The sequence below is a fragment of the Haemaphysalis longicornis genome, unplaced genomic scaffold (assembly GCF_048455015.1).
Source record: "Haemaphysalis longicornis isolate Haplotype H1 unplaced genomic scaffold, Haemaphysalis longicornis Haplotype H1 scaffold_2, whole genome shotgun sequence".
Lineage (NCBI taxonomy): Eukaryota > Metazoa > Arthropoda > Arachnida > Ixodida > Ixodidae > Haemaphysalis > Haemaphysalis longicornis.
Genome location: NW_027526295.1, coordinates 276172030 through 276193092, shown reverse-complemented (window position 1 = coordinate 276193092; position 21063 = coordinate 276172030). Strand labels below are relative to the sequence as shown.

The 21063-nt window shown below is 45.2% G+C and overlaps 2 protein-coding genes across 7 annotated transcripts in view; one reads left to right on the top strand and one right to left on the bottom strand.

Moving 5' to 3' along the window:
* The window catches only part of Pola1 (DNA polymerase alpha catalytic subunit), a 90700-nt gene extending 80477 nt beyond the window's left edge, over positions 1–10223 (bottom strand). For both annotated transcript variants that reach the window (XM_077700713.1, XM_077700714.1), the window contains exons 1-8: positions 9853–10223; positions 9673–9782; positions 9470–9566; positions 9149–9229; positions 8960–9069; positions 2382–2476; positions 1312–1565; positions 639–819 (exon numbers count right to left, since the gene is read on the bottom strand). In XM_077700713.1, coding sequence (XP_077556839.1) covers positions 639–819; positions 1312–1565; positions 2382–2476; positions 8960–9069; positions 9149–9229; positions 9470–9566; positions 9673–9782; positions 9853–9868 — 944 coding nt within the window. In that variant the 5' untranslated portion in view covers positions 9869–10223. The remainder of the gene's footprint in view (positions 1–638; positions 820–1311; positions 1566–2381; positions 2477–8959; positions 9070–9148; positions 9230–9469; positions 9567–9672; positions 9783–9852) is intronic.
* Positions 10224–10263: 40 nt separating this feature from the next.
* The window catches only part of LOC144170737 (choline-phosphate cytidylyltransferase B-like), a 36047-nt gene continuing 25247 nt past the window's right edge, over positions 10264–21063 (top strand). The window contains exons 1-5 of one of the 5 annotated variants that reach the window (XM_077700717.1): positions 10264–10312; positions 11505–11605; positions 16180–16288; positions 17363–17479; positions 19608–19759. In XM_077700717.1, coding sequence (XP_077556843.1) covers positions 11531–11605; positions 16180–16288; positions 17363–17479; positions 19608–19759 — 453 coding nt within the window. In that variant the 5' untranslated portion in view covers positions 10264–10312; positions 11505–11530. Of the gene's footprint in view, positions 10313–10850; positions 11355–11504; positions 11606–12099; positions 12374–16179; positions 16289–17362; positions 17480–19607; positions 19760–21063 lie in introns of those variants that run through there. The other 4 variants (XM_077700715.1, XM_077700718.1, XM_077700719.1 and 1 more) reach the window with 4 other exon arrangements.

Genomic DNA, 21063 nt, shown 5'->3' with positions numbered 1-21063 from the left:
GAGGAGCGTTTTAGCAGGGAGACGAAGGATATGAAAAAAGGCGGGAGAGGGTCATCAGGGCCATCTGCTGCCAATGCCCATTCCATAGAATAAATGGCAATCAAAACACGATTCCAAACAGACTATCAGAAGGAACAAGGAAACTGAATAAAAGCTTTATTAAACAACGAGTCAGAACTGTGCTGGTAGAAAAGAGGAATACCAGGTCCGAAGGGAACCTTGGGTCATCAGTACAATGTCCAGGATTTAATTTTAACAGCTTAGTTCTCCTTTAAAAGCGCTTGCTATGCACCTTGTCGATGTAATGCTAACTGAAGTCAGAGAGCCAAAGATGGAGTTAAAACCCCAATTGTTTAGCGCAAAGAAAACTGCAGGCACATTTCAGGCAAAATCTGTGTATATAACCGGAAGCCCCCGTGTTCATTTAGTAAGTTAAAACTACAGTATGCCATCAACTGACACAGCTCACATTGCAGTAGACAAACCTGCATGCTACCGTTATCTCTCCCCGGCATATTGCAGTACAGTTTCTATACTCATTCAAAATGAAGGCAGTTGAAAAGTAAACACACCAGAAATTGGAAAGCACAACTGTACAATTCATGTGCATAAACTAGTGCACAGAAAAAAAAAGTCACCCATTTTCAGTTTCTTTCGTGGCCTCTCTCTTGACACTTGCGACCTCCTCCTTGACGCCTGCAGTCTCCTTTTTTACACTAGCTGCGGGCTCCGGTTTTGTGGATTCGCTTTCTAAATCAGCCAGAAAGTCATCATCCCCTTCATCGAGAATGCAAGTCATGTCTTCATCTTGCGGGTAATCTAAAGGGGAGAAAAAAGGGGTACGGGGCAATTTATTCATCAAACTGTTGCAGCATTGCAGGGTTCTTGGAAGACACTGGAGGACAAATGCTCCTGCAGCTAAGGGCACTGCATAATTACATAGGATAATAATTTCATTTTAATTTACTTTGCTACTATGCACAGCACGCTTCCTTTCTTTGCTTGTAAAAGTGTAACTGTTGCTTACTGTCCCCCTCGGTGCCACTTTCAAGACATGATCAATCACACGACCCACATACACCAGCTCCAAATGCATCCCCCTCGTACTTTTGTTCAAGGTGCTTGTATCTCAGGCAGTGGCCATAACTAAAATCGTTGTCCAACGAACACGGCGCACGTTGTACACAAATGTAGCGTGACGGCACCATTCCTTTCCCTTTACTTGTTAGAACTCCTATTTTGAGGTTTGGCGGCAGGACGCCCACATACACACACCATAAGCAGCGCTCACACCACTGCAAACGTACTCACCCTCTCGCTTCAACGCTGCGTCAGCAGGGGAGTTGTCTTCGATGTCTGGGCTGTTGTGCATTAAGTCTTCGCTCTGAAACTCGTCGATGCTGAGTGGCTCTTCTTTGACGTAGACATCTTTGAGCTCGGTGTAGTTGTTGAAGGTGCCAGAACGCCCATTGTAACTGGTGCTGGGATGCTTTGCCACTTCCCTTGCAGGCACGGCAGTTGGGGGCTTCTTGGAGGTGGCGAATTTGTTCTTGGCTGGCGGCGGCCTGTAGGATTGCCGTTGCGGAGTGAACGCTTCTCCCAAGCACTCTTTATTCTCGCAAACAAGGTTTGTAAATGCAAAGCATTACTTGACTCTCACTGTGCTGAAAACAGCGTCATGATCAAAAAGCCATGACAGAAAAACGGCATGCAATCACATCGTCACTTAGTGAATGGGCATTGCCTCACGTGTGGTTCACTAGATGGCGCAAGCTGCACTCCATGTTACGTAGTCGCGACCTCATAAGCAAACATTACACTTGGAAGCATAACACGGCAGCACTAGGCTCAACAACAAGTAATGCTTTCGCACATAAGAATTGCTTAGTGCACCCATGTTTATTTGAAGCAGCAATTTCATCACACAGTGCCACTGGGTAAGCCCAAATATATTAGGTTTTACAATTCAAGACAGCTATAGTTTTCAAACTAATCTTGCAGTTCAAACGCTTTAACTTCTGTGAACATGGCGCAGAAAAAAAAAAAATCCCTTTCTTCTGCACAAATAGACTCATGGTCCCCTTTGCAAGTATAGGCCCCTTTGTCTTCTGGCTTTCCGTAACGAGTTTTATACAAAGATGCTGCCCGGTCGACATGCGTTCTTAGTAAATTTCTTTTCTTGTCATTGCCAATGTTTTGAAAAATCAACTTGATATGTTCAGAAATGTTGCCTGGTTGAACTAGCTAACAGGGAACAATTCAATTCCAAACTATTTTGGGAGAAAAGAGTTTGATAGTTAAAGGCTTTGGGAATTTTGACCTGTAGTAGAGCACTGTTGGCTTTTAGTGTTTTATTTGAAAGAAGGGGAGCATGCAGTTACCTTGATGGTATTGCCGGAGCCGGTTTTGCCTCGGTGCTTGAAACGGAACCAAGGATACTGTCCAGGAGCTCGTCATCATTTACGGTAACATGATTCTGAAAATAAACGGACAATAAATAACAAAAAAACGTTTGTTCCCCATGGATACCCCAAAGGGCTGCAACAGGGTCGAACAGGCTTCAAAAGCAAAAATTCAAGGGTTTTCAAGGACTTTCAAGGACCAGAAAACGCATTTTAAAGGTCCCCATCTAATGTTTTATCTGGGATTATTTATGACTTTTTCAATAGAATGCAAAATGTTTTTTATTGCGCAATACCTAAGCACACTAGTGCACATTTAGATAGGCGCTAACGGGTTTGTGAATGCTCCCCCAGCTTTATTTTTTATTTCATGGTTGGTATTTAGAGGTTTTTCTTTTTTCTTTGTATTTTTCTCAGGCTGTTTGATTTCAAAACTTCGTTAATGTTGCCTGCTATGTCGGCAGAGTACCAGGTGAAATTAAATCAGCAAGTGTTGCTGCAAGGCAGGACGAACTAAGCACACGTCCACCATTTGCACGTAAGAGCAAACACAGGTGGAGTGTATAAGGCACAGAACACATTGGAAGATGCAAGATAGAGAACAGAAGCCGGCTTTCACTGGATTGTATTATGACATTGATTGGATTGAGAAGTGCCTGCTCCCAATGTCGTCTCGTAATAATGAAAATCCACCGAACTTGTAATTTCACGCAATAAGCAGAAACTTGTTTGTTACAATGTTTCTTTACATTTGATAACACCTAAAATTTACGACAAACACTTTAAATTCTTTTAAAAAGACGGCCATTGGTTTCTCTCCAAAAAAATCGAGGGTTTTCAAGGACCATTTAAAAATTCCAGGACTTTCCAGGCCTTGAAATTGAAACTTCTAAATTTAAGGGTTTTCAAGGTTTTCAAGGACCTGTGCGAACCCTGTGCAAGTTGCCCCCCATCCCCTTGGCTAACAGAAGCAAAACCGTTTACTAAAAATGAGATGCCAGGCACATTATCTGCCTTCTATTGAAGACATTAGCAACTCACAGTTCCAATTATTCTTTTTAATAAATCAAACGCCCCCTGACTTTATGCTCCACACGTTGTTTGCTGTTATGACATGCACCAACTAGCACTGAACCCTCATTCTTGTTTTGTTGTTGGTAGTGCTTTATGCTTACATTCTGCTCGTGTTGACAGCTGCTGCAAACGTTTTGGCATAATTTTTGTGAGGTGCCCAGATTTGGAAAAAAGTCATTCTTATGATTAGTTTCCCGACTAAAATAGCAGCACTTAGCAAACAAAAATATGGTTTGCTTTGTTTCTTTCGAGCATCCAGAGGTTCTGAATGCAGCGAGTAAAAAATCCCCCCTCCATTAATTTTAAAGAGCCCTGAAACTTGTTTTGCATTAACATGGTCAAAAAAGTTGCTCAATTGTGAGGTTACGGCCAAGAAAGTCAGAGCCAAATATTGCTTTTTCTCAGACATCAGGAAGCTCGCAATTACGTAATTCCGCTCTCATTTTGAATCTCAACCATTCCACAAGCAACCATTTACACGCCACAAAGCAAGGACCCCTGCTATTGGTCTTTTTATCATGCATTTCCGGTTATGCTAAGCGTTGCTCTTGCATCATCTGCTCTTTGACGGCACTTGTTAATTAGTGTTACCCTTTTACATGGTATTGTCGGCAAGGCATTCATGCACTTCGTGGAAAGATGTTTGCCTTCAATGTCCCTCTGGCTTCCTCCAACACATTTGAAGAGCACTCTGCTAATGGCATCATTGATTACTACAGCCATATCAGACAGCACTGAAGCAAAGCCCAGGAACACCGCAATTCAATTACAAGTGCTCAGTATAGCACGCATGTCGAGGTAATGCCAGAAGCAGGTTGTGAGCACCCATCAAGAGTGGTTAGAGAGAGATAATTTTGTTCTGCAAATGTAATCACGACACTGGTTTATCCACTCATTTAACAAAGGCTGAGTTTATGTCTGTTGTTTCAAAGTGTCCATTTTAAACCCTAGTGTAGCATACGCACATGTGGAGCAGCATACAGATGTGTATCTGCTGGTGTTGGCTTCATTGCAAACCTGTAGTAGTTTCTCATCAGGGACACTGGAAACGAATGCTTTTGAAACTGACACAAACTTGGAATCACCCCATTCATTGGACAAGGGCAAGATAAGGCCTGTCACCGTGATAAGTCAGCGTGGCTCTACTTTCCACAGCAATACAAATGGTTAGAGGGTGAAGAATTGAAATACAGCAAAACTCGATCTAACAAAACCCAATTTTAGGAATTTCCCAATCTAACAAAAAATTTGGATTGCCCCACAGGTGCCTATATGGTTTTAAGGAAGACGAAAACGTGGCGCAAACAAGACGTAGACGAAAGAAACGAGGTAAAACATATACATATGCCTATATGGCTCCATGCTTCTATCAACTCGAACCAACGGAATAGATTCAGCGCCATTCCAAATTTAACGAAGTATTTCAAGAAACGGAAATTAAAAAAAGGAGCAATTTCGAATTTGCTTTGTCAGAATGCCATGAAAAGTTACTGTGCCACGTAGAAGAAAAAAAAAAAAAAAAAAAAAAAAAACACCAATTAGGCATTTAGTTTCAGTTTCACGGAGCTCTACAAGATAAACTCAGCAGTCCCATGGCCGCAGCCTATGGCATTCCGGCCAGCACGCTTTCCACAATCTTGAAGGAAAAGGGTGTCATCCATTCCACTTCGTATGGAATTATGTCGAAGAAAATGAATGTCAACACCACCCCGTCCAAGAAATTGGAGGAAGCCCTGTTTAGGTGGTTCCAGGATATGAGAGCCAAGAACGTTTCGCTCAGAGGGGAGGTGGTGCAACAAAAAAAGCGCTCTGTTTCGTGCGTATGCTGAACTGTCTGACGACTTTTGGGCACGGTGTAAGATACAGTTTTAGGTGTGGACACACCAGCCCAAAAATTTGTCAAATAGAGTTGGCGGCACTGTGCCGCTGCACATAGACCTTTGATTGAAAGGACATCTGGTGGTAGAACTCCTAACTAAGCTTCCCAGCGTCCTAGGCTTCAAGTGGCATGACCAACGACTGTCCGAAGCAAGGTGGCTCGCATGCGCCTAATGCGTGTAAAACAACGTTGTTTGTGTGAGCTCAGACAACGCGATTTTAACGCGTAATTTATTGCATTGTTTAAACAGCTGCGAGAGGTCAGGCATCCTAATTAGGTTCATTTAGATGCGCGCGTAGCTCCTCTGAACATTGGACACCGGCAGTGACTTTGACAAGATCTCCCCTGCTTTGTGCAACGTCATTTACGACGAAGAGACGTCAGCGTACTCTCCCTTAGTTTAATCTATTTCAGGCTACTTTCCTTGTACATCAGGGCATTGTCCCGGCAACAGGCGCTTTCTTTTTGCCACTGCTTCTACTGAGTAGCTGGTGGGCTGTAGCCAACAGTAAAATCAAGGGCACTGCATCGTTTGCGAGCGCGCTCCTCTTTGACATTCAGTAGCACTTCCCCTCCAAGCTCTGAAAAGTACCCTTTCGTGCAACCGCACTCTCAGACAAATGCTGACTGCAAGTAGCATCATTTTCCACTGAGGATGGCTGCAGACACGCAATCATTCGTTTAAGATCGCAGGAAACGCTAAATATTGTCACGTTTTCTTGCCAGCCGCTGCTGTACGTACTCAATAAGGTATCTGCACCCCATTTTTTTCATTGCACAAGCATAAAATCTCACTTGTGTGAGTGCTCAACGGCTACCGCGGCACCCATTCCCTTCAGCTTAGTGTTCCATACCTTCTTTTGATTGTTACCGACTCAAAACACATGCCTAGAACACGTTGAAACACTGGGGCGAGCGCAAAGGCTTTCGCACGGCTTTCAAATTATCGTCTGCACCACCAGTCGGCGGAACCGGCCAAGCCGCGGCAAGCAGACATGAAGCAGACAAATGGTTACGGAAGCTGCCGAGAAGGCCTGACAAGAAACCGAAAAGATCCGAACACCTTCGAGTGGCCGGCTCTCGGGCAGCTTCTTTTCTCTCCCGCTGGAGGGCGCTGCAGTCAATGGTCTCAGCGACATCAGTTAGGCGAATTTATTAGGACGAGTACAAGTTTGTTTTGCAAGCCGTGTCCTCACCCACGGAGCAAGATATAAAGAGGAGCGCCGACTGTGGCCCAGAAAAATTTTTTTGCTCGGGCCGATAACGTCCACGCGCCGCCGGCCACCCAGCTTTCCCTTTGCTCTCTTCCTCCTTCGTTTGCCCTCTCGTCACTGTGCCTCTGTACATGGCTCTTCCCTTCTTCGTTCTCCCCAGAGGCGTCGTTTCTTTCGCAACGACGCCTACCGTGTGCCAGTCCTACTATGCAGGAGGAATGCCTGCACGCGCGGATTTTAAACACCCGTGCGCAGCCGGAATAGACGGCGCAGATAATCGCACGCCACCACATACATGGCGATAGCTTATTCCCTATCCGGGGGCGTTTATTCTGGCATTATGAAGACCCGCTAAAAATATTGTACTAACCCAGCAGGTGTAAGACGCAACTGAACGACGATGACTTTAGAATCACCAAAGAATGAGCAAGAGTAATATGAAACGCCACAACATGCAGTCTAGCGTGATTCTGCTTACGACAAACCGATGCAGCGCAAAAATTACCCTCTGTTGTTGACCCACTCTCCAGCCGCCTGCTTAATTATTTATGCCGCTTCTGCGCACGAACAATGCTTACAAGGGTCGCCCGGAGCCTCCATCGGCAAACGGCAATGAGACACACATTTCTGTGCCAATGACTGAATTGGACGGCTGCCCTGTTGTAATAAGTGTACAAAAACACTGTCATCTTGATAAGGCACCCAAGAATATCAAACGCAACCTTCATTGTAACCCATACCGCAACTTACCGCCCGATGTTCACTGTCGCTCTACAGTCGTGTTATCTCGTCGATAACGCCGTGGACTCCAAATAAAATGCTACGATTTGTATGGCTGCAATTTTAGGCCTACGAGAGTTCCCGGCGCTTTTTTTTCTTTAAGCGGCTGACCAGCAAAACACCCGGCTCGTCAAACCTTTTCTTTTGGTGAGTCATCACCACAGAGATATAGGGTCCGGACGAATTCAAATATCGCGAAATGAAGGCTTGTGAAAAGACCGCACTGTCAGGGCCTCAATCTTGAGCAGATTGCTACGTCGCGGGCAGTCGCGGGTGATGTTATCGCGTTTCTGTTATTTTCTGATGAGCGTGTGAGTGCCGGTCCGTGTTCTAGGCACACTCTGTTTTGGACGTAAGTTGGAGAACAACGAGAAAGCTGAGGCAACTTTTATAATCGCTAGTGATCAGAACCAGTTGCTCCTTTCGCCTTTTGTAAAACCTGTTAAAACACAGCCGAATTGGTGTTCACAAATTTACAAACGGAGTCACATTTTCGGCAAGCACTGCACAAAAGGTAGTGTTTGTATAGCAGCCATATGTCTATATGTGCCCCCTACATTTTGTTTTCCTGCCATGCAAACCAATCCTTAACACATCTTTGCCGTGCCATACGACCACTCAATTCCTTCGGGTTCGGGTTACCCAGAAGGTGCTGTCGAACAAGTTAATCAAGCCGTGCGAAGGAGGTGCGCAATGAATGCGAAGCGGCGCCAACGCAGGCCCAAAGCACTCCGTGCCAAAAACTACCGTCGCCGAAGCAGACGACAAAAGCCGACGAAATGCGTTCCGCCAACGCGCCCGCCGGCGCACGGGGAACGCTGGCCGCTTAGCCGCCGGACCATTCGCTGTGCCATCTACATTGCACTCCGCGAGTGATGGACATTAAGAGCCCGCAGGAGAGAGCGAAGTTGGCACTCCTGTTTATCTTGCTCCGTGTCCTCACCTAATAGTATATCTTACATCGCGCTTCTGGGCAAGCCCTGGCTGGCTTATTTTCACTGTGGACCTTTAGTGCATGCCTAAATTATTCACCGGCAAACTCCGCAGCAGCCACAATTACGACGTCATGGTAGCTGCCTCTCTCTAGGCATTGAATTCATGAAATGAACTGCTTGTGACATGGCCGTCCCGATTTTACAAAGTTCCGATTGAACAAAGTAATTCGCGATTCCCGGTGACTTTGTTTGATCGGGTTTTAAGTGTATGTGCTATTTTGATGTGGGCTAACTCCGTTAACACCAATCGCATCAACAAAATTTTTGTAGGAGAAGATTACACTATCTGTGCAGGAAGAACCCCAGGTACTCCACAGAGTGCAGAAGGCACTTCCAGACCCCTTTAACGAAACTTGTGAAGCTTTATTTGGCTGAAAATTATGTTTCTCCAGAAGTTGCAAAAAAGTTGCTCCGTATGACTTAAAAGACGGCCCCTTTCTGCGTGTCTTCAATAATCCCACAAGCAATGCAGTTAAATGCGGTACTATACACTCGAGTGCAGGATGATATCTCTGTTCAAGATGTGATCCCCAAAGTGCACTTTGTGGCCTGGCCAGTACGAAGAGGAAGAACCATGCTTTGAAAGGAACGTGGACGAGAGCAGACGGCCTTTACCTCAGCCTTCTTCTTGGGTTGCTGCGCGAACATAGCTGCAATGGTGCCAGCCTTCTCCCCAGGTTTCTTCGAGCCGGGTGGCTTGTACAGGTTCTTGGCTGCAGTTTTGGCTGCATACGATGCCGTCCTGTGTCACTTTATCTCCAGACATCAGTAGAGAGAGATTGAGAGAAAAGAGAACACTGCTACCTTTCTTGGGGGCATCGTACTGCTCTTCTCCGATGTCATCGTCAAAAATCTCCCTCCCATCTTCAACATAACCGGACCCACCTGTTAAGATGATGGACCAAGAAAGACACAGTTTGGCACGAATCAAACCTTTTAAATTTTACAAAGATTTTTTTTTTTTTCCCGCCTTTCCAACTTTCCGAATTGTAAGTAGACAGGCAGCCAAATTTAGCTAGCGCAGTACACTTGTTTGGTGACCGACTTCTCTGCACTAAGTAGTGCACATATGGACGACTAGATGCATGCCGTTAATGTTTGCACTTCTGAAGTCTACGAACTTACCATCGTCTACAATCCACTCGTCCTCTTGACGTTCTTGTACGAGACGAGAATACTCGGTCTCGTCGACTTCGTCGTAAACTGAAGCCTCTTCTTTTAGCTGGAACACACACAAATATTGTTTATTAGCGGCAGCCGAAAATAGCGCGATCTAAATGAAGCTTTCTAATGCAGTACTCGAGGTATTCAGAGTTAAAAGGGCGTACTTCGTATTTGCTCCGAGTTCCCTCTTTGACTTGCTTGAGCCTCTCGAGGGCCGCAAACCTCCCACCTTTGTCAGGTCTCTGACGTTTCGCTCTGTTCTTGACGAAGGAACCTGCAACCAGCGATCATTTGTAGTCTTAGTCTATCGCATATGAAATTAATTGTCCCAAATATTCACTCACCCGAGTCATCATCCATGTCTTCGTAAAACCGATCACCTAGGGACGTCGGCAGCGCGCATGGGTAAAATTTGGCGCCAAAGTACGCGTAAACAGGAACTGTGCGAACCGCCACTAGCCGTTCAAAACTGAACAGCTGCCGCCAAACAATTGGATTTCTTCTCTGTTAAAAATTTACACAGACATTTTGTGTCATAAGGCACAAATATTACTCTTAGTTACAAGACTGTCACTAAAATGTCTCTTGTAAAAAATATATACCGCATTTGCAGCGCCACTGTGAGTTTCACTTTAGAGTGCAAAGACGGCTCTTTTTGGCGGTGAAGTCCGAAAGCAGTCACGTGACGAATTGTTTGGAACGTCTGCGGCGGCTCGTTTTGCTGCGGTGTGTTATTTGGGTGTGGGGGTAATCGCGATATTTTTTTATTTGAGCTCGACGTATGCTGTTCTCTTAGACAAACACGTAAGTTTGTTTTGTTTTTCACGTCCTTATCGTTCTGGTCATCCGTCTTGAGTTTGACCGGTGCAGTCACTGCGTAACTGTGTAGGCGCATGCGAATTTCTCGCATGAGATTTATTTACTCGTATCATGCGCATTTGCATATTGCACGTTATCCTTAGGAGTCGTGGGATTTATCTAAGTCGCAAGGGCATTGGTGACCTTGCATAGCGGTGCGTGTCCGGCGATGAGTCACCAACTGCATAAACAGCGAAAGAAGGACGAGGTCAGTCTGGGCCGCCGCGGTCGAATGAATGAGCTTTCCCTGGAGCTCGCATTGATCTGTCGCAAGTAGCCTTGGGGCTTGCTGCTACACTTACAAGGTTTGATTGCCTGTTTACCTAATTAAGCGGACGCAAGCAACAACAAGTACCCACAGTGCGCGCGCAACGCGCAGATTTTATGCTGCCCTCCGCAAAAAGCGCGCCGTTGTAGCTGGGAGCGACTTGAGAGGAACGTCTGTTGTTTTCGAAATCCAACTGCTCCGGGCACGGTTTCCCGCACTGCCGGCGATCGCGGGCGTGTTGTTGCGCAATCCCCGGTCTGACACGTAGCGGCCGACGTAGAGCGAGGCAAGACTCGGGGCAGCCGAAGGGTAACACGTTTATGCCAGCCGGGCAAGCAGATTGAGTGAGCGTCTGCTGCTGAGCGCAAGCTGTTCGCGGATGTTCTTGCGCCGTCGTCGCGCCGCGTGTTAAGGTCGTTCGAGTGGCTCGGCCTCGCTCGATTGGTCGCTGCGTGCGTTTGCGTCGACTGTTGAACTTTGCACGCCCTTTTTCACACCGGGTAGAAAAAGCGGCCTGGCTGCCAAGTTTCCGGAGAAAGCCGGGCAGACGCCGCCTGACACGCCCAGCGCCAAAGAGGGGCTGCACGGACTACGCGTTATCGGAGTTTCAAGATTGAGCATGAGACATGCAAGCTGTCTGGGTAGATTAGATTGACCGGAAAGGTTTCGCGTGCGTCCTCGCTAAGGCTGGTCGTTGTAATACGGCACGGGGACAGATGGGTAAGCGTCAACACTTCATTTCCGTTTTTTCCCCACCAAAAGTCAGGTACATCTAGGTTGGGCGCGCTCCTTTGTGTTTCATGTCTCAGGCCTGTAAAGTCGGAAGTAAGGCCGTTTTTCTTTCGCCAACATTTTGCCGCATTCTTTCAGACCTGAGGAAGCCTTTCCAAACAAGCATGTCTGGCTCCCAAAGGAAAAGGACACGTGTGGACAATGCTGTCTCACAAGATAGTCCCGCCACAAAACGCATGGTCAGTCTCCTCAGTCATTTTCACCGTGCACGTTCGATGCCTATTTATGTGCCCCTTATTACATGCTGTTCATATAAAGTAACCAGCGAGTAAGGTACAAAAGAAGAGCTGAAGGGACTCTGACCAAAGCACTGGGATTGCAAATGGCAGTAGTGCCTGGAAAATTGACAGGTTTCAGATTGCCTAAGCAGTTTTAATTACAGGTATTTGTTCGCACCTGAATGATATCAGTTTGAAAGTAAAAATGAAATACTGTCTCATGCAGCTTATTTTTTATTTTGGAGAGGTTGCAAGTCGGGCGGCATGAGATAAGGGTTGTGTGATACTGACCGCGCACGTGGAAAAGTGCAGGCCTCCACTTCCTCCAGCTGAGAGGCCTGTGGCGTGAGTCAGGCTGACGTGTGCCCTCTGCCGCTACTGTCTGCCTTTTGTCTGCTTAGTTTCTATTGTCACACCGAACTTCCTGAATAAAGGGAGATGTCTAGTTGAGTGACATTTAGTCGATGTACAACGTATCAGCTGCACTCGGTCAGTGCAAACTTGTTTTTGTTCGACTTTTTTTTCTTTTCGGGATGAACAGAAAAACAGTCACCATTAACTCGTGTGTGTTGATTGCTTCATTGCTTGTGCCGCAGTTGGATCTGGCAAAACTTCGCTGTTAGCGTCTGTTGTTGCGCCCGTCCTGCCGGCAGTGTATTTTTAACATTGTGACCAACTTTTGTGCAACAGATCCGACCATAGAGAAGGCATATGATCATGGCGCACTCTGTAAGTAATGAAACTAAATAGCAAAGGCACACTGAACGTGCCGTGCAGTGCCGTTTTGTCATTTCTATCGCTGAATACTCTGGTTGCGAAAGTTCTGGGGTGAGCTGTGATGCATAAACTTGAAAACTGATGTTATCTGAAGACAAGGTTTTGCCGCGTGCATGCGTTTCAACCTGCAATGTTTGCCAAAGCATGGAGAAAGGAAGAAATATGTGTTAAACTCTTGTGTGAACGTACCAGTTTGTATTATAAAATTACCCCTTTTCCATTTCTGGATCTCTAGTTGTGCTGTGTAGTGCTCCATGTTTTATGCTGGGTCAGACTTGGTGCGAACTTAATAATTGTGGAACTGTGAGCATGGCTTACACAAGCTTAATCATTAAGGGGGCTAACGGATAGTGATCGTTCGCATTAATGTGCACACATGATGCAAATATGTCAGGGCAAAAGTAAAAAAAAAAAACAGAACAGGACGGGGCGGTATGTTAATCTCCACATGGAGGCCATATGCAAGACAATGCCTGCAGGCCGCGCTTATTGATTGAGAGAGAAAGTGAGATAAACTTTATTTTGAAACCTGTGTCCAAAGGACTGCGTGGCTTCTTGGTTGGGTTACAGGGACTATAGTCCTGGTGTGTTTTTAATGTGGTTCGCAAGTGTGGTCCATTAGATAGAGCCCTTCAAGCTCCTTAGGCGGTGTGACCCGTGCCTCCCAGCAAGGAGGGCGCTTTGTGGCAGGATTTGGTTGCAGGGAAGATCTCGGGGTGCTTTGTATGTGTGGGCATGTCCAGAGGGTGTGTTCATTGTTATTGATAGAGTAGTGAATGCTATGAATTAGGATGTGGGGCATAGCTATGACACAGGCAACTATTAGCGTGTGCGCACTGTAAGCCTGAAGGACTTAGTTGCATTATTGTAATTATGCAATTGCATAAATAAAATTATGCTTGTATTGGAGAGGCCTTTGCCTTGCAGTGGGTGTAGACAGGCTGATGATGAAGCTTATATGCCGAATACAGTTATACTAATCACAATCTCATTGTATTTGTTGGAAGCAACTTATCTGTTGGTAACAATGAATCCACAATTGACCACGTTAATTTTTTCCTGTACTGGCACTTTGGTTTTCACCTGTGTCTTGTGGCCTGAAGGCATTAGGAAGGACATTAAAGGGCAACTACAGTCAAATTTTCACCAGTGTAAAAATAATGTCATCTAATAGTGCACATAAAATGAGTGCTAACTGCAAAGCACTGTGTTTCAAACTAGGACACATGCTGCGCAAATGGTTAGTGAAGATCGCCATTTTTTGAAACTGAAACTGAAAAAAAAAGCAGCCATTACTGGCGGCCGGACGTGATGTAGGTGATGGAATGGAAGCGGGCACGCTGGCAGCAGCCTCCAAATGCGCGTGTTCGCATTATGTTTTGCACTGTCATTTCCACAGAACTTCCGCTGACATTTTACCAAGGCTAAGCTAAGTGCCGACATCGCGTTGCTATCAACCGAGATGGAGCAGACCAAGTTATTTTTGTGTCGGAATCATTCACCTGCTGGAGTAACAGTCCTTGGAATTGCGAGTAAAAAAGCAAGGCCCGATTTACAAAACTGTTTGCTCGTATGATATTGAAAAGCAGCCTTTGGTTGTCCGGTGCGTTGGCTATCATCTCACTTTTTTTTTTTTTTTTATGGAACAAACTGCACACGGGCAGCGATGAGTCACAAACTGTTTTGCTTTTATTTAAGTGCAAGCAATTTGTGAATATTTGCTCGGTAACTTTCATATCACTGCACATTGAAGATCAAATTGTAAGCTCAGTTTGGAACCGCGTGTTAGCTTCCAAAGCTTAATGATACCCGCCGCGGTGGCTCAGTGGCTGAGGCGTTGCACTGCTGAGCACGAGGTCGCGGGTTCGATTCCCGGCTGCGGCGGCCGCTTTTCTGATGGAGGCGAAAAGCAAAAACGCCCGTATGTACGAGATTTCGGCGCACGATAAAGATCCCCAGGTGGTCAAAATTAATCCGGAGCCCTCCACTATGGCGCGCCTCATCGCCTGCGTTGCGTCGGCGCGTTAAACCCCAGAATCAATCAATCAAAGCGTAATGATGCACTAGAACGCAAAAAAAGCTACCTGTGTACCACTGTTTGCCACTTTCATCAGGGACATGTGTAGTTGGTAAAATTTCACTTGGTATTAAACTAAGCCTAACACTTTACAGAAGTGAATAGTACTTTATTTTGCAGTTGAAAGAAATGATGTAGTTTATCATTTAGTTTTGTTAGCTTTCGCAGTTTGAAAAGAAGACAGCCAATCTTCATGCGGATATATTTGTTACCATGAGCAAAGATGGTTTTGGTTCACTTAACAAGGGAGGAAAAAGTGGCACTGATGTTTATACCACATGTAGAACAACTCAAGTTAGTCAAACTTTTGGAGATGTCCAGGGGTTGCAAACGGTGGTGTTGGTACAGCCAAAATACAGCAAATATTGCACGTGGATGGGAAAAAGGTGAATGATTTTTATAAGATCTCTTTTTTCTGTGACAGGTGCGATATGAATGATACATGTACAGGAAAGTGCGTGTTTTGTGCTATTTTTATGAGTAAAAATAATGTTTTCATACAAAATATTTTGCTAACTCCAGAAGCATCACAAGCATGCATACAGTTTGTAGGCTTCTAATTTTCTTCATTGAACGAAAAATTGTGTATGCGATTAGTTTTGAAACGGGATGCTGACGGCGGTACAGCTTGGTATGTACCATGGCAAGTGTAAAGTACAGCGATGCACCACCGTATGGCACACGGCAGTGTGCTGTGCCAGTCGCCAGAGAAGCGCAAGCTCTACGGGACAGGTTCCTCTTCTCCATCACAGGCCACTGGGAGCTTGTTTTGGCGATTCTCTGCCAGGTGCAAACATCGTCTGCTACAGAGCTACTTTGATTGCTTGCACTTATTGTGCTATATGTGGGTATTGGGCTGAGTACTTTGCCGTGGTGATTTTACGAGAATAAACAACTTATTTGGATCAAATTTTGGCAAAAAAGTTTTTGAGTGTAGTTTGCCTTGAAGGGCTGATTATGTGGGCACTCAAGCTTGTACTGTTTTTAAGGTGGTTATTATTCTGAGCCCTATTGAGTCTAAGTTTATGGGAGAGCAGAGTTTCATTTTTGTTTTTGTTTTGTATTGTTGTTATTGGTGTTATCTACTTAGGCCAAGTTGTGACCCTGGATCCCAACCATGAGCCAGAGATATTTAGAAGGATAAGAACGGGGTGGAGTGCATTCAGCAGGCATTTTCAGATAATGAATGGCAGCCTACCATTGTCCCTGAAGAAGAAAGTGTATGTCCACTGCATCTTACCGGTACTCACTTATGGGGCAGAAACTTGGAGGCTTAATAAAGGGGTTCAACTTAAATTGAGGATGACTCAGCGAGCAATGGAACGGAAGATGATAGGTGTAACATTAAGGGACAAGAAGAGAGCGGGGTGGGTCAGGGAACAATCACGTGTTAAGGACATATTACTAGAAATTAAGAAGAAGAAATGGACGTGGGCAGGGCATGTAATGCGAAGGCAAGATAACCGTTGGTCATTAAGGGTAACAGAGTGGATCCCTAGAGAAGGCAAGCATGGCAGGGGTTGGCAGAAAGTTAGATGGGCAGATGAGATCAAGAAGTTTGCAGGGATAAACTGGCTGCTGTTAGCACAGGACCGGAATAATTGGAGATTAATGGGTGAGGCCTTTTCCCTGCAGTGGGTGTAGATAGGCTGATGATGATGATGTTTTTATTTTGCTGCAGACACTCAGCACCCCCGCCCCTTTCAACGATGACCCCTCTGCCGTGGCAGAGCGAGAAAGGTGTGACTACAGCATTAAGATCACAAAGGAAATGGCAGCGTCAGGCCAAGGTAGGCAGGTTTTGCCTCCAAAGCGCAATAGTTCTTTGTGAAGCTGTACCATGACTTGACTTTGGGAAAGAACCCATATCCACCCGTCTAGATATGTAATCTCAGCATCTGTAAATAGATTTCAAGTAGTGAAATCACAGGACTGGTAAAGCCTACTCTTGTATGTTTTGCTATGTTGGGAAGAAAAGAAATGCTGTGCTTTTGTTTTTTTTCCAATTTCTCTTTGTAAAGAGTTGGGGAAGTAAGTGAATGAAGCAAGCTAAAGCAACGGCGATTTCCTTGCCACTGGAAGTGACTTTACTTTCTGCCGCTGTTGTCTCCTTTTGTTCATCAGAATATGTTGAATCCGTAATTAATCGCACTGCTTTTGTTTAGAAGTGGCTATTCTTCTGGGCTGATTTTTTTTTTCACCTGCCTTTGATTCTGCATGTGTATATTCAGCTAGAAAGAGCATAAAGCTTGCACTGTCGTGAGCGCATTTACGTCCATCTGATCAACTCAGAAGTTTCCTTTAAGCGCAGAGCACTTCAGGACAGCGTCTTGTCGTAGCTCGCTCGCTAGACCGAAGAAGAGCCACGTGCACGGCGTTCCATTGTAGCCGCTGTCGTCGTGGTGTAACCCAGAGGCTTCGAAAGCCAAGCGGTTTATGTGGTCACAAACGTTCAAAATTTGTGAGCCGCTGGTGCTTGTCATACATCTCCCCGTTGTTTAGCACAAAGAAAACTAGGTACATTTGAGGCAAAATATACGTAATTAACTGGCAGCAGCTGCGTTCATTTAGTTAGGAACGCTCGTTGGGTTGGTTTTTACTAAGTGAAAAAAGTGGCATTGCAATGAGGGCACGTGCAGGAGGAAAAGCAAGCACAAAAAGAACAGAGCTCCCGCTGCTGCAGTTTCAGGCTGGGGGCGCGCGAGCTCTGCTAAGTCGGGAAATTTGAATTGCATTGGGTGGTAGCAGTAAGCGGATAACGGCGCTACAGTCCATTATGGTGAATCACTGCGCTGCACTTCCGACAGCTTTCACATTGAATGGAACGGCTTTAATTTTCTCTTTTGTCTCCCTTGCCTTTTCAGCACCCCGGCCGATCAGGATATACGCTGATGGCATCTACGACCTGTTCCACCAGGGCCATGCCAGGCAACTTATGCAGGCAAAATCCGCCTTCCCAAATGTGTACCTCATCGTCGGCGGTATGTGACCTTCAGTGTGCAGTAGCAGCTTGTTGCGGGTAGGCTGGGTCTGAATTCCAAACTGAAGCGCTTAATTGTGTGCGCACCTGCATTTCAGTGTATGGCAGGAACTCACTTGTGCACGTCCTTACGAACATTTTATATTGTGCTGCGTTCACTGTTATGTTGCTTTTTCCCCAGCCTAGCTGTATATATAAATGAAAATGCATAAAAACAGTACTGCCTAAGCAGTTAGTACTATAGGGGAACTGTTCTGTTTGCAAGTTGCGAAGATCCTTTTGACCTGTATGGAACCCCGTTCATACGTGTTTCACCGGACCGGGAATACAAGACATAACAACCAGGAAAACGCAGCAGTGAGGAAACCTTTGAAAATGAGCAAAAACAGTGTAGCTTTGACTTGCAACCACATATTTCTGCAACCTTGGCTTTCAAACCTTAAAAAAATCGAGAATGTAGGATTGCCGCTTTTCGTTATTGCTGGAAAACACCACGCCTGGTGATGCAAGGTCCTTAGCGATGCTGAATCTCTTCCGCGCTGGCTGCTTGTCTACTGCATTTTCAGGGTTCGCACAGGTCCTTGAAATCCTTGAAAACCCTTGAATTTAGAAGTGTCAATTTCAAGGCCTGGAAAGTCCTGGAATTTTTAAATGATCCTTGAAAACCCTTGATCTTTCCGGAGAGAATCAATGGCCCTGTCTTTTCACAAGAATTTAAAGTGTTTGTCGTAGATTTTAGGTGTTAACAAATGTAAAGAAACAACAATCAAGTTTCAGTGTGTTGCGTGAAATTACAAGTTTGGGGGATTTTCATTATTACAAGGCAACATTGGGAGAAGGCACTTGTCAATCCAATCCATATCACGACAAAATCCAGTGAAAGCCAGCTTCTGTTCTCTATCTTGCATCTTCCATCTAGTCTGTGGACGCTTGCTCATTGCATGTTTGCTGTACCTCATACGCTCCATCTACGTTTGCTTTTACGTGCAAATGGTGGACGTGTACATTGCTCATCCTGCCTTGCAGCAACACTTGCGGATTTAATTTCAGGCGATACTCTTGCTGCCAAAGCAGGAGATGCAGGCAACATTAACTAAGTTTTGAAATCAAACAGCCTCAGCAAACACAAAGGAAAAAGAAAAACCTCTAAATACCAGCCATAAAATAAAAAATAAAGCTGGGGGAGCATTTATGAACCCGTTAGCACCTATCTAAATGTGCACTAATGGGCTTAGGCATTGTGCAATAAAAAACTTTTGAATTTTGTTGGAAAAGTTATAATTAATCCCAGATAAAGCGTTAAATGGGGACCTTAAAAATGTGTTTTCTGGTCCTTGAAAGTCCTTGAAAACCCTTGAATTTTTGCTTTTGAAGCCTGTACGAACCATTTTAGTACGTCAAGCTTTTTTTGAAGGGAAAACGCCTCATGTTTTCGCGACGCTATCAAGGCACGACAAAGCTCGCGGTTATTCTTGCTATTCTTCAGTGGTGCTTTATGGCAAACACGCACTTCCGGCATTCCGAAGTGAAACTTTCGTTGTAAACACAGTGATGGTGGTGATAGCATAGAGTAACATAGGGCCATCTAGTGGTGACGAATTGCACCCGTGTGTGGCTTCATGCGGTCATTTCCGTAGCCAAGTCTGGCCAAGGCTCGTCAAACGTCAAAATGGCAGTCCGCACATGTTGCCCGGGTGGCTTCGCAGTGTCAGATTGCGACACATGATCCGGGAACGTACTCTAAGCCACGATCTAACAGCGAGGATTTTAATACATGGGACTCTATGTGAGCTGCGCTGGGACGAGATAAAAACAACGTAGCAGCCGGGAAAACGCAGCACTGAGGAACGTAATAGCGGGGTTCTACTGTACACACTCACGGTGTTTGGTGGAGGATCGTCTAATTTATGAGTGCTCTGAGAGGAGAGCAGTCCTGGATATCTTGGCTAATGAATAGCCGTGACAGGAGAATTCGTCTACCTTCGTAAACATGCTGATGCCAGCTGTGGCTGTAACCATGCTCAACAGTGTGTGCATTGGTTTTATGGATCGTGCATGTCAGCTGTGTTCTTAGGAACAGCATCTATTCTTGAATGTGGCCGTCACTGCTCTGTTTTGTGCCTTTGCAGTGAACAGTGATCAGCTCACGCATACGATGAAGGGGAGAACTGTGATGACCGATGTCGAACGTTACGAAGCAGTGCGTCACTGCCGATACGTCGATGAGGTCCTAAGGGACGCACCCTGGGTTTTAGACGACGAGTTCCTGGAGACAAACAAGGTTCGTTCCCGTTTTCTTCACTGCGTCAACTCATTGTTCACCTGAATTGGGCGTTCTTTAATGGACAGGAATTTTCTAGCAATGCCTTGGGCTTAGATCAAGTAAAAATTAGAGGACCTCAACTTAGAGAGATTGAAGAGAACCAGCAAGCTTGTCTGAAACGGAAGTTCTATTTTTTTGTAGCCCCATCAGCATTTATTCAGTGGTGAAAGATGGCAAAATTGTTGGGAAATATCTAATTAAACAACATATTTCCCTACCTTATTTTTTTTCTCACAAGGATTTCATGTTGCAAACAACTGGGTGCGGTTTGCATAGTGACCAAATGGAAGTGAGCGAGGTAGCGGTGCTGTAGGGAGCTTTTCCAAATGCCTGCGTTATTTGATGCTTCAGGCCACTAAGCAAAGCTAAAGGTTTGACGCTTTGTTGAAGGCAGGTCCCAGCTATCATGCACCAAGATTATCGAAAAGAGCAATGGCATTACCAAGGAGGTTGTATATTATACAACCTCCTTGGGCATTACTCGAACAAAACCTAGCACATAATGTTTCCAGTAGAGTGGAGTATCGGCCAATAATTTTTCCGTAAATGCGATTTAATTAAACAATTATAATTAATTATCTAACTCGAGAAGTACTGCCCTAATCATTGAAGCATCAATGAGACACTTGTAGGTGCCCACGATAGGAATCTAACTGCGGTATTTTCAGTGATGAATTGATTTCAAACTCATTTATTCTGACTGATATAGAAACCCTGCGAAATATAAAAAATACCACGGGACGGTGCTCCCGCGCGCGTCATAAACCAGCGCCCTCCGATAAGCTGATTGAAAACAACTGCTTTGCCCGTTACACGTCCGAAAAGACAGCGCATCACCTTGATAAGGGTACGCATAGAAGGAGCAGCAACAGCAAGTCTCGCAGGGCGCATGTGAGTAGATCAGCCGCAAACTCTGTCGCGATTTCTTCTTTATTTCTTTTCTTTAATTCATTCTGGCTAACTCAGGCGCAGCGTGCTCGAGGCATTACTACTTTACGATGCGCGTGGAAGCGCTGTCATGTGGGATTTTTCATATTTCGCGGGGTTTCTTTATCAGTCGTCTCTGAAAATACCGCAGTTAAGATTCCTATCGTGGGTACCTACAAGTGTCTCATTGACACTTCAATGATTAGGGCAGTACTTCTCGAATTAGATAATTAATCAAGATGAATTAATTAAATCTCATTAACGAGATAATTGCTGGCCGCTACTTCACTGTACTGGAAACATTATGTGCCATGTTTTTGTTCGAGTAACGCCAT